Source organism: Bombus pascuorum, chromosome 9 (assembly GCF_905332965.1).
Source record: "Bombus pascuorum chromosome 9, iyBomPasc1.1, whole genome shotgun sequence".
NCBI lineage: Eukaryota > Metazoa > Arthropoda > Insecta > Hymenoptera > Apidae > Bombus > Bombus pascuorum.
Window position 1 is genome coordinate 1,191,959 of NC_083496.1, and position 12,922 is coordinate 1,204,880.

The window sequence follows — 12,922 nt, forward strand, 5'->3', positions numbered from 1 at the left end:
GTTTGCGTGTCCTACGTATGTACGAATTCGCGTTTGCCGATATAATTAATGACTCGCAATTAAGACGAACGAATAGAATCGACGGGAATCGGCCGTAACGGGGATAACGAAAAATCGTGAAAAAATATTTGCTGTTAGAATTTAATCTCAAAGTTAAGATTACTAATCCGTGAAAGACACGATGTTTATGTTAAAATAATATTCGGTGATATTTATTAAACAGAACTACAGAAGCAAATGTACATAAGCGAGTGATATAATTAACAAAGTATGCAAAAATTGTTGATCGTTGGCCAGTTACTTTCAGACTAGTTACTCTCTTAAATATTTTGAGCGCCACTCTCTATACGGTAACGAGTACGACCTGTGTAAGTGTCCTGTTCAAATGCCTGTGTGGGTGTCCGTGTATGCGTGAAATATCGTTGTATTCCAACGTTTGGAAAATACAAAATTCGCCGCACGAGTATTTCGACGTTCAAAGATCGTTTCTTGTTTTAATTAGGAGAAAATAGTACGTACACGCGCATATGCAAAGAGACGCAGATACGAGATAGCGATCTCTCGGAAAAAGAATTTCTTTTGAAGAAAATTTGCACGTTTGACGGGGGCCATCGAAGATTCGGAAGAGCCTGTGCCTATTTTACTTTCGTCTTCGACGAGATAAAATATTTGGTCAGTTACATTGTCTACGGTCTGTTACACAAATACAGTGGTCACGTGGCACACGGCGAGCTTCAAACGTTGTTTGCGAAGGGAAGATATTAAACTTCCAACATGATGCACGGCCTCGGACTCGGAGCGTAACTCCGGAAAGGAACTCGGGAAAGGAATGCGGGTATCGAGTTTCAGCTCCTTTGTGTACAAAGAAACCCTTCGACAACTTCGTTTCAAGCGTTTCGTTACTTATTGCTCGAATAATTTAAGGCAGTAACGAATCTTCATCCGCTGCTCGCGCGCTTCATTTTCCAAACTCTTCGTTCACCCGTTAAATTTCCATCGTACCGTAAGCGATATAGTCGCCATGCCTCGAAAGAAAGGCGCCCTTCTCGTTGCGGATCGCGACCGATTTCGCGTCTCCATAGAGCTCCAGCGACATAAAAGCCGCCTCATTTCCTCCCGCAACGAGAGAAAGAAAAAAGAAAAAAAAACGAAGAAACAAAGAATGAAAAACGAAGTAAAATATCATTTTCGAATCGTTGTTTCGCGCGAGCGGTTCGGAAATCGCGCGGCGAAACTCCAGATATACGTATAGGCGAGGTTTGGCGGTGGTCGTCGACGCGATCGAAGGGAGCGAGAGGAAAAAAGGAACGAGGCAGAAGTAAATAAGACAAAGGTTGGAGAAGGGACGGTAGACCGATGGAGGGATGGAAGGCAGCCAAGGGATGGTACGTGGTTGCGTGTGTGCGACGATGGGCGACAGAGAGAGCTTTTCAAGGAAGCGACGTGTGTGCGAGAAACGCGAGAGCTCGTGTGCCGGCTGACTACGGACAAAAGCGTGGCTCCAGCTTTTTTTTTAATTGTGTCTCTCTTACACCTGCTCTCGTTCAACCTCCCTGCCTTGGGTGGCGACACCTTCCACGTGGCCCCATTATCTCTTCTTCTTTCTCTTCTTTCTCTTCCTCTCGTCCATCCTGAATCGGCTCGGTTTTATCGGAGTATCGCTCGACTTACCCCCAAGGACGCGCGGCCGTATCGTCGTCCACGAAACCAGGCTGGTTTTACGGATTCTCGATCGGGAAAAGAACTCCCCGTCGTCGTCGGTTCGGAGAGGGGTGGACGATGACGCGTGAATCGGAGAGATAGAATTTTATTTTCCATAGGCGCCGCGCTATTTATGCCTCGTACGCTTGGAAACGGGCCTCGATACCGTGATATATTCGCGCGTGAGTGGCCGAGAGCCCGTGGTGAATTTGCCGGTGACGCGGCGTCGTACCGCGTGTCCTTCGATTTTCATCCCTATCGTTCCGTTATCGCGACCACCGCTCTTCGAGACAACGACTTTCGCCGGTTTATCTTGCCCCGGTGAATTTTCCCACGTTTCCTCTTCATTTCCATACACTGGCTGTCGCAAGCTTGGAACAACCATCGCCGGAGAAATTATTCTTTTTCTATCTCTCGCGGAGGAACGTGGAGGAACTTTCGAGTAGCCTCGATTCGCGCGTTGCCGTTCGCGTAGAACTATCAAAAGTCGTGGACGATTCGTAGTCGTTCCTAAAGTTTTAAGTCGTTTGCGTTAACAGGGAAAACGTTCCAGCCTCGTCAGGAGTTCTTCGACGGGGACAAGCGTATCCTTGAGAGGAGTAATTTGAAATTCAGCTTCGTTCTTTCTTACGTCGCACGAACGAGCTTGCCTCCTCTCTCGCAGCGAAGCAAAGTCACGCAAACGAGTTTAGAACGAGAAGAAAGGAGGAAAAATAGGGAGTAGGCGCGTTATTATGTTTCTTCGGAACCGATACAGACAACGGCGAGACGATGATGCGATTTCCCCTTGACGGGAAACGAATTTACGAAACGTTGCTTGGTCGGTTGTGGGAATCGAGAGGCTGCTTATTTATCGATGCACGATCGGTCCTGCGACAATTTCCCGCGCAAAAGTTGTCGCGATTCCATTATGACGATATTGTACGAAGGAACGCGAAACGTTTGAAGATCGAATGCAAAGGAAAAGGCGATTAATCGGAAGAGAAAAACTTGGCAAGAAGAAAATCCCTTTTTATCTTCGTATCGGAATGAAATTATTTGATGGGATACGTCTATAGCGGTAGGAAATTCGGAAACTATTTGCTAACGATCCTAAACATCTTTTCTTTGAAGCATCGACATTCACGAGCGACGTTGGTGCTTTCATTAGTACGGTCGTAACCGTTGAACACAGGGCGAAACAAAAAGCGCTAGTAATTTCGACTCGCTCCTCGAAAATCCTAGATACTCGATAGCATCCTGGCAGCGGATTTAGCCAGCGCAGTGGCTGCATCCTTTTGCCGCGCGCTGAATTCAAGTAGTCAAAGTGCAAAAGCTCAAAAAGGACGCCTCGCTGCGTGAAGCTTCAGGAAACTCGGACTTTGAGTCTCTCCCTCTCTTTCTCTCTTTGAAAGTACGCATTCACGTAGGCAGGTACTCGCGTGGAAGAGCAGCAGAGAGGAAGAGAAAGAGGAGAGAGCTTTGAAAGCTGTCGCAGGAACGAATCGGATGGGCGAGCTGTTGAAACGCGGGCGTAGAGGATGTACGGTAATAGATTGTACAACCGGGCGATTCTGCATGAAAAAATAAACCACGAGTGTGGGATAAAAGTTTTACGCGTGAGCCATCGTTTTCGAGAAAATCGACTTTGATAGTACGAGGGTGCGTACTCGCGCTCGCTCCGCGTAATAGTGGAATTACCGTCGCTGTAGTTTGTAAGTCGACTGCGAATGTTTTTGCGTTCACGTGAAATTTAAAAGTACAAAATGCCATGTAAATGCGTACGAATTATTTAATCGTATTTTTTCGCAATTATTTATTCGCAATGGTTTTTCGCGAGTTGTGTGTTTCGAAAAAAAGATTTTAATCTTTGGAAAAGGATCCAAATTTTTGATCTTTCTGCCTTCGCGGTGAACCGTCCGAGTTTAGCATTTATTTCGAAACACCCTGTACGAGTTAGCGAGCGGAGAAAGAGGTGGCACATTTCTCATTGAAATACCGTCATATTTCCGCGTTGCCAATGCGTTTCGCGCACACAGCTGACTAAGACGTACGAGCGAGCCGAGTTCGATCTCGCTAAGAGCAAATCACGCGCCGCGCTTTCTGTGAGTCGAATTGGAAATAATGCGAGAAACGAAAGCCATCTCTCCGGGGGATCGTTTTATCGATGGATCTTAACATTCTCGCCGCTGACAAATTTCTTACATTTGCCTGTCTCTCCGTACGAAACCGTCTCTACGTATTTCGAGCATTTCTTTTTAAGTATGAATTTCCTTTGCATTCGCGTCGAGTCTCTTGCAAAATTCCACGATCGTACGGACTTGCTACCGTTTACCTCGTATCAATTTTATTTCAAATTCTCTGGACGCTTGACGCACGTAGGATCGCGCCGAGGCATCGTTTGATCGGAAGCGATCTAGGAGCGGATCGATCCGACGATGGGATTTCGAAACGCGGCCCGTCTCCTTTTCCGCGTGTATATTCCGAAATGAAATTAAACCGTTCGATTCGGTGTCAATCAAAGTGGATCCACTCGGATGATATTTGACGGTTGCCGTGAAAATACGCATCGACGAGTCCTTCTAGAAATTACGTTACGCCCTTATTACCTGTCATTGTTCGATAACGATATATATTTAATTAAATCGGACCCGGCCGATTGAAAGCAGACGGGACGTGCTAGATTTTAACGAACCTGTCAACGTCGTCGTTCCCCTGATGCGGCCACTCGATATTCGTTTCTGTCCGACGGAATGCTCGATCGAAGTTATTGTCTCGCTCGCTGTGTTTTCCCAAACAGGCAAATGAGCCCCGTTACGCGCGATTATCCATCTTTATCCGATGAACAAGTTCAATTTCTTAAGCAACAAAATTTACTTTTCCGCGATATAGACAACAAAATCAGAACGATAGATTTGAATTCGTTGCAACCAACTATCGCGGTAGATCATTGATAGAATCGATTAGTTTTACGCACTGCGTTCTGTTTGTCGCGTAGAGTACCGTTGACAAATTCGACGTCCATTCGCGGACGTCGTAACCGATTCCCCGGCGGATGATAAAAAAAGGGGGAAGAAGAAAAGGGAAAATGATCGTGGAGTCGCGTTAAAAGCAACGATTTCATCGACCACGGGAGCCGCGCGTTACGGACACGCTCGAAGCTCGCGCGAACGACCGGCGAAAGCTGGCTATAGCGTGCCGTGTGGTCGTGCAAAACGTATCGTCGGAGATGGCCGGAACTGCGACAACGAAACGACGAAACAGCGATCCGCTTACATCCTGGAACGTTTTTAATTAACCGGTAGATGATCATCGATGCTCGATCGACTCGTAATATACCAGCTGATGAGCATATTGCGCAGAGTTATCCAGGCGTAAAGAAAAACCGAGACTTAAGCACGTCTCGAATAACGAGTTCAGCAAATGATAGAATCCTTTCGCCGTTGTTTTAGTTTGATCGCGAATCGTCAAATTCTGAACGAACGTTTCGCTTGCACCCGATCGAGAACCACCGGCATCGAGAGTGAAAATTCACGATTTCGGCAGAGGCAGCGCAGGAAGGATGGGGATAAAAGGATGGAAGAATTTGGTTGAAAAGGAAAATTGCCGATGAATAAATTTGAAGCGATCGAAAGGGATATCGGTGGCGCGTGTATGAACTTTACTCGAAACAGTGGGAATCGTGCAACTTTACTTTACGTCGATTATCTCTTTATTTATGTTCCAGTTTGGTTTTATTCTATTTTCTACCGTAGCGCGCTCCATTCTCTCGCTCGTTATTTTTTTCATATTTACTTTATTTCATATTTCTATCATTAGTCCTTGTTACTGCCTTAAACGAATCGCAATTATTACCCTGCCATTGTCTCGACTTTGTTTCGCCTTGCCCATTCACGCGTCCTTCTCTCCTATTTAATTTCCCTCTCGCTTCCTCTATTTTCATTCCACGAGCAAACCAACACGGTCGGGGAGACAGATAAAGCCGTTGAGCTGATTTCGAATTCTTTGCCGCGACAACGAAATCGTATTACATTCATTAAAGGCTGTGAGCCGGCTAAGAACACAAAACACTGGCGAGGGTAGCGGGTGAAAGAGGCGGTGGGACAGAGGGATCGGTGTATAAGCGCGATACGTATCGAGGAGCGAGACGACGAGGAGAGCCGAGTCGACTCTAACGTGTCAGTGGAACGACGAACCTTCTAACCGCGATTCGTTACAAGAAGACACGACCCGCAGCTGCAATTGCATCCCCTTCTGCCTGACTTTTCTTCCTGATACCGCGGCGAGATCCTCGGCGTGCCTGCGGTTCGTTTCTCCTGCTCTAAATTTCGTCTACTGTCGTTTGTCTCTAGCGAAGGCGTCGATATTTCAGAACTGGTATTTCTGACTTGCCCTTTATCGTACGTATCTTGACGAAAGCGTTGCGCGTAGGTTTCACGTAGGACGATCTGTAGTCCTTCGAACGAACTTTAACCTATCTCCGAATGAACGTAGGTGTCGAATATTCGGAACGTTATGACGTACGTGGAAGCGGCACCGTTCGTCACAGTTACAACGTTTGCCAAATCGTGCGAGACACGAGCTCAGTCGCGATCCGATAGTACGTGCGACCGGCCAACGGACTGACTAATACGGTATTTCCTACTGCGTCGGCACTAACGAGCGAACGTTCCGCTCTCGTCCTTGCTTTCGTCCTTCTTATTTCGTCCTAAAGAATCTGAAACAATCCCGTGCGCTTCCTCGCGATCGTTCACTCGTCTCGCGTTCTCCGGCGCAACCCTCGTCCCTTTCCGGTATCGCGAATCTCCGACGCCGTTTGCCCTTCGGATCGTAACCGGATCGAAGGGAACCGATCGCCATAACGATCGACAACGTCTTCGAATCGGTATCGATAAGTCGACGCGAGTGTATTGGTGCCATCGCTAGCGGCGGTCGTAGCCGTGTTAGACTAGAGCTCTTTAGGTATCCAGCCGGGGTGGGGTGAGATTGGGCGCAGAACCGGCGTGGGTAATGGTGACTACGTTGGCTGGTAGGTTCCGCGGGGTTAGCAGGGCCGAGAGGAAGGCGGCGGTGGGGTGGACTCGGGTGGCATGGCGCGGGGGTGCACCGCAAGCTCGAAAGTTGGGAAAAAGCCAAGGAAGGGGTTGTGCTTCGAACGGAGGTCCGTCCGAGGGCGCAAGCTCGAGGTCGTCCCCGTATCCTCCCACTCTGGCACGCGATAGGTGGAGCCTCCCTGGCCGCCAATACATGTCCTGGACCCGTGTACGCTACGTGCGTAACCCCAGTCAGTCCTTCCACGTCCGAAAACGCGCGCTCTACGCACCCGGTGCGAGTGAGCTTAGCGCGGGCTCTCCCTGCTCTCTCTGCCGCGCTGCGCTGCGCCCAGCGTATCCGAACAGGTTAGCCCTTTTCGCGATACCTGCACCGGAACGTTCGTGCTCCAGCGCTTTCAGATATTTGCCAAATCGTCGACGATTCGATCGTTCGTCCCTCGCTAGTATCGTTGTCACGCCGCTGTTCCGCCGACCCGATAACTCGTTGTCACAGATTCGCCGAGGGAGATGCTGGTGAATCTGTTTTGGAATCTGTTTCGACCGTGACGATTCATCGAGCCTCTTCGTCTTCACTCTGGTGATACTCGCCGAGTCGTTCGTCGTAACCATTCTGGCGGGTTTTGCGTGGATTTTCTAGCTCAAGGCGCCACCGCTGCTACGCCAGCAGTTCGTTTGTCTCGAAAAACAAAGCTCGTCGTATCGTAACGCGTATTGGTTCTTTGCGAAGATTTATTAAAGAATAACAAACACGCTGCTTGGTAAGCTGCGGCGATTCACGGTTTCTGCGAGCAACGATTGGAAGCGCTGGAATTTCGAGTTCAGTGGCAAAACCGCGAAAGTGCGAGGTTGTTAACGCGGAAGGGAAAGTTCCAGTGTATTTCCAGTGACGTATTACCTTGAAAGTATTCGTAGATAAAATGGAAAACGGTCGAATAATATATCGTCGTAGACGAATGTACACGTAGGACGGATCCTTTCGAATCGATAGATCGAAAAATATCCGGCGAATGGTCGGTGAAATAGCGAGTATCGCATTTCGATTACAACTCGACCGCGAATCGTGCGCCGAATGAAATTTGCTTCTTCGTCCGATGTGAAAACGCCAGTCGATTTTCGTGTGCTCTCGTCCGATACGAAGAGATTACGGCCACGGTGATATACAACGGCATAGTGCGTTGTACGATAGATACGTTGATAATAAGTTATCAGGTATCGGTAGAGAAATAATGCCGCGGTGAAAGCGTGGAAAACGTAGAGCGTCAAAAACGTACGTGGATCGCGCGATTTCATTTTTACCGGCAACCGAATCCTTTCGAAAACGTTTTCAAATATTCGTTGTACGACGTACGATCGTTGTAACAACCGATACGAGAATAAATCACGATACAATTTCATCAGCGATCGTGTTTAAACGTTCGCGGAAGATGGCGCGTTCGGCTTGACCTAGCACGATACATTTCTACTTTCCATCGGCTCGTATTGCGCGATTGCGAAGGAACGCAATTATCGAAAACATTGCCGAGCAATGTTGCAACCAAACGTTGCATACACATTGGAACAACAACGGTGTACGGGCTTGGCGTACCAGTACGTGTGCAGCTTACTTCCTGTCCATCTCTCCTTTGGTATTCGCTAGATAGCCAACAGAGTAATTAAAGATGCAACGTGTGAATGAACTCTGACACGAACACACCGATGGCATTTTAATTGCTCGACGCATCGCGTCGCGTATCTTACTCTCTCCTCCTGTTTGCTTCGCTAAGCTACGTTTATCGCATTCGCGTAGTGAAATCGATTCGCTTCCTGATCGATTCGTATTTATTTACTGTCGCACAACTTGAAAATAATTCCTACGATCTGAAAATTAAAGTTCTACACAGTATGATTACGTGGCCTTTTGTTTGTTCCGCCGGTGCAACGTATCTTTCTACGTACTAATACGATCGATAGAAATTAAGGTAAGCGTAAGAGTAAAACGTTTCGCGCATTTCCCTTCGATCGTACGGTAATCGTGTTCTCTGTGCATAGAGCGCAATTTGTTCGCTTAAGAAAAGACGTTACAGCCGTTGTGACAAGGCGAAATTCAACGTGAAATCCGTAGTTTCTTGCGATTCTATCGAACCGTTCGACAGCAAAGAGAAAAACAAAACGAGTTAAAAAGAGAGAATGAACGGCGGTAGACTCGTTCGGAGGAAAATATTTGTTGGCCGCTGATAGAAAGTACCGGCGCGTTTCGTGGACTCTCTCGAGGTCGTGTAGACTGTACGGCTGTTTTTTTCAAACTCGCCAGCCGGTACGGGAAAGGTGTGCCGGCAGACCGATGGCAAATTTCTGCTCAGTCGACGTTGTCTCGGTCAATAGTCAACACGTTCTACAGGAGTCCGTCGCCTCTCGTTCGCTTTTTCACCGAGCTTCTTCCGACCGATCGATTCGAGTGTTGGTACAATTCGTTTTGGTTAGTTTCTTTGCCCAATTACTCGCACGCGGCATTTCACTCGATGTTCGATAGCACTTTTATCCTCTTTGTCGTTGGTAAGTTGCTCGTTCAACCTGGTTATTCCGAATCTCGATCGTGAAACGTCGTTTAAACGACCATCGAATATATTTGCTTGGGAATCGTCGAACGAATTTTAAACAACTGTTCTTCGAATTTCGCGAAGAATTAATTTCATTCTCTCTATTAACGTATCCTGGCGCGGTTACATTCAACGATTCGAGGTACATAAATAATCCTGGACGACTAAGTACGCGATCGTAAAGCTCCTTGAAGCCTTTGTCCGAGACACAGTGTCGTTTCATGGTTCCCGCGGCGTAAGGTTCTCAAGGATCTTCAAGCGGCGTGCTCACCGTGCGTTCTAAAAAACAACGATTTTCTGACCGCGACGGCTCGAAGCACGCGGAAAAAAGGGAGAAAAAAGAAGGAAAGAGGGGGTGAGAGAGAGGGAGCAAAGAAAAAATCGGCGGAGAAAACTCTGGCGAGGATAGTCGAGGCTTGACAGTGTTCCTTTCGAATTTCCAGATCAAAAGTAAGTGCGCGCGTGTGGTTCGTGTGTGTATACATGTGCCATCATCCGCGTGAGCGATAAGCGGGAGAGAAGAGGACTCGGGCCAACAGAAGCCGGAACCGAAAAATGGATGCGACGTCACTGCGACTCATTTCCGGACTGCTTTTGTTCGCCTACACCGCGTCACACTTTAGTAAGTCATTTTGCTTAATAAAACTACTATTTCTTCCTCTGTGTGCATGCGTCTGTCCGTCTGTGTCGCGTAGTTGAATCCTCGTGTCGCGAAACTTGTCAATTTTCGAAAAACACGTCCTTCCTTCACCTATCGTTGTGTTTCGCGTCCATAGAACGTCACAATGATATTTTAAAGGCTTGCAGATAAGAGGGGGAATTAATGAAAATTGGCCACCCTCTGGTTCGTAAGACTCTGGTTTATCATCAGAGAAAAATTCCACGCGTACGCTCGATTAATTAAGAGCGAAGATAGCTTAATTCTTCGTGTCTCGAAGAATTCCTGAAGCGTAGCCTAGACAAGGTATTCCGTATGATAACGTTTAGATCGTATGTCTTGATTATGCTTACAAATACTATCTTCGTGGAATGTTATTATACGCGTTTGTGTTTAATAATAATAATAATAATAAGGATGAAAATTTTAGTTTCTTTGGAAACCTTGACAGCTCGTCATTTTTCCGATAGAAATACAACCAACTAGAACGGCCGACTACGTAACACGTGTTCATACCGCAGCCACGATATTCGAAACACGAATCGCGACGCGTTTGCCTTTCGCTATCCGAGCTCTGTTCACTTCAAAAAGCATTTCGATGTTTCCAACATCCGTCTATCCAGCGTTTCTGCCAACCTTTCTCCGCGTCTGTTTCGCGTTCCCGCCACAAATCATCGAGAATCGCCGATAGAAAAAACCGTGTGAAATCGTCGTTGATGGACCGATGGCGATATGGAGTCTGGTCGATCAAAGTCTGTAGGATTAAAACAGGACTTAAAGTTAATTTTAGCAACGGGAGTAACGTTCGCTTATCGGACGCTAGGATGGTTATGGTAATTTCAAAACTTTGAGCGATTTAGAAGGTAAATTGCTAAGGAAAACGAGGACGTGGCACAGCAGGACCGAGGCAATGGTGGAAAGGCGGCAGCAAATGCGTCGCCGTAATTGCATAATGGACCTGGTGTGTTCGCGTCGAGATACGAAGCCCTGGCCTGGTTTTTACTCGAGGACTTTCACTCCGCATCACTGGCTCTTCTCTCTCTCTCTCATTCTTTCTCTCTCTCTCTCTATCCTTCCTTGTTTTCGTATTCATCTCCCTCGATACTCCTTCTCACGTCGTGTTTCTGTTTCTCTCTTCCTTATTTTATCCCACGCGTTTCCTTGTTACTCCATTTTTCGCTCGTCATTTTTCTTCCCTCTCTGTCCGACCATTTTTATCTTCTCTTGCTGCCATTCTTGGCTCTCTATTTAGCGACGTATCGTTATCTTTATTCCTGCTCGTAAATGTGAATTTAATTTCGCACCTGGAATAATCGAGGTACGATAGATTCTGAAATTCAATTACATTCTATAAGAATTCTCTCAATTCGCGTGAAACTTTTGTAACGCTATTGCGAGATGCGAGAAACGGCGCTGTAATTTCCGTGTACTCGCCGCGAATCACGATCAACGTCGTAAATGATAGAACCGAAGAGAAGGATCCAGGAAGGACACCCGGTATATAAGGAACAGGCGGGTCTCTGTTACTTGGCATTAGTCGGTTTCAAGTACGGAGTATTGTTTCTGGAGATCCCGTCGCTCAAATTGCCAGCATTTAGCGGCTTATCTGGATTATCGTTTCCCCATGCACGGTCCGAGGGAGCATTTTTCGTGGGGGTAAAAACGCGGGACGGTTCGCGCTTTTCGAAATTCACCGTGTTTTCTCTCACCGGACGATATTCTTTTTCCTTCTTCCTTCCGCCGTCTGGAAAAGGATTAAACGGAGAAGAGGATTAGAGGCGTTTTCTTTTTCCTTTTTTTTCCCCTCTTATTCGTTTAATTCTTTTCTTTCTCCCTCTCTATTTCCCTTCTGCTTTCCATCTCTCTCTCTCTCTCTCTTCGAGCTCGGTCTCTATAACGGAAATAATTTCAGCGGAGGAGGAAGCGTAAATTCAGTGAGAAAAATTACGCGAGATTTCAAGATAAACTGGAAGCTGGTTTAATGAGTTGCGTTCAACTGGTATAAAAGGGATATATATCGTTTCGCAGCCGTATATCGATTCGCACTGGGATCGTTAATTGATTACAGAGCGCGATATTTGCTCTATTTCTTTGCGTACAGGCACACACGGTTGAACGTTTAACGTTTGACCTACTTGCTACGGATAATTCGAAAGGCTTCTCACGCGTCCCAAGGTCAATCATGCCCTCTCGACAAAATTTTACCTTGGGATTAGATAGAATCCGATCGGATATTTATTCGTGGACGCTCTCTTCGTGGGCTGGCGCGTGTCTTACAACCGCATTTTACACGGTAGATATTTCGCCTGAAAATTGCTTCCCACGATAATGAAAAGCATCTTCGTAATAATATTTCGTTTGAACGTTAAAAGATAGCTACTTGCTCTAGAAACGAAATATTTTTCTCGAATTTCTGCCTGAAAATTCTCGTTAACGACCAACTAGCTTCGCTCAAAGGCTCTGTTTGCTTCCTTTCTTCGTCGTGAACTTATAAGGTGTACCATAAATATGTTGTATACTTTCGCAATGTCTAAAGCGACGATAGCTGCCGCCGTACAAAGCTTCAAGGTACGTTGCACAAGTATCGAAAATTATTTCTTCGTAACGTTGTGCGTGACGATCTTCCGCCTACGAAATTCGCTACGGAAACGTAACTCGTTACTCGTAGCACGAAACGAAGTCTGAGAAACGTACTCGATTTTCAGGACACCTTGTACGTCGGCATACACGGAGATAGAACAGGGCGCGCTCATGTAGCTTCCAATAAAGCTCCGTTCGAGTGCTCGTTCGGTACTCGACGAATCTTGAATCGGACAATACCCTCGTGGTACGTCCATCTGAAATAACCCATAAGGTCCCTCGAGTGTAGCATCTATACAGGGACTGGTAATACGAATATCCACCGTACAACCAGCGGAGCAACATTTTTTACCTTCTTTGTCAGGGATTACTTC

At 46.8% G+C, this 12,922-nt stretch overlaps 1 protein-coding gene across 7 annotated transcripts in view; it reads left to right on the forward strand.

Annotated features, from left to right (window-relative positions):
- LOC132910380 (protein Skeletor, isoforms B/C) overlaps positions 1 to 12,922 on the forward strand; it is a 55,171-nt gene that overhangs the window by 6,738 nt on the left and 35,511 nt on the right. For 2 of the 7 annotated variants that reach the window (XM_060966035.1, XM_060966042.1), the window contains exons 1-2: positions 6,949 to 7,079; positions 9,754 to 9,932. In XM_060966035.1, coding sequence (XP_060822018.1) covers positions 9,866 to 9,932 — 67 coding nt within the window. In that variant the 5' untranslated portion in view covers positions 6,949 to 7,079; positions 9,754 to 9,865. Of the gene's footprint in view, positions 1 to 6,948; positions 7,080 to 7,488; positions 8,322 to 8,652; positions 9,190 to 9,753; positions 9,933 to 12,922 lie in introns of those variants that run through there. The other 5 variants (XM_060966040.1, XM_060966038.1, XM_060966041.1 and 2 more) reach the window with 4 other exon arrangements.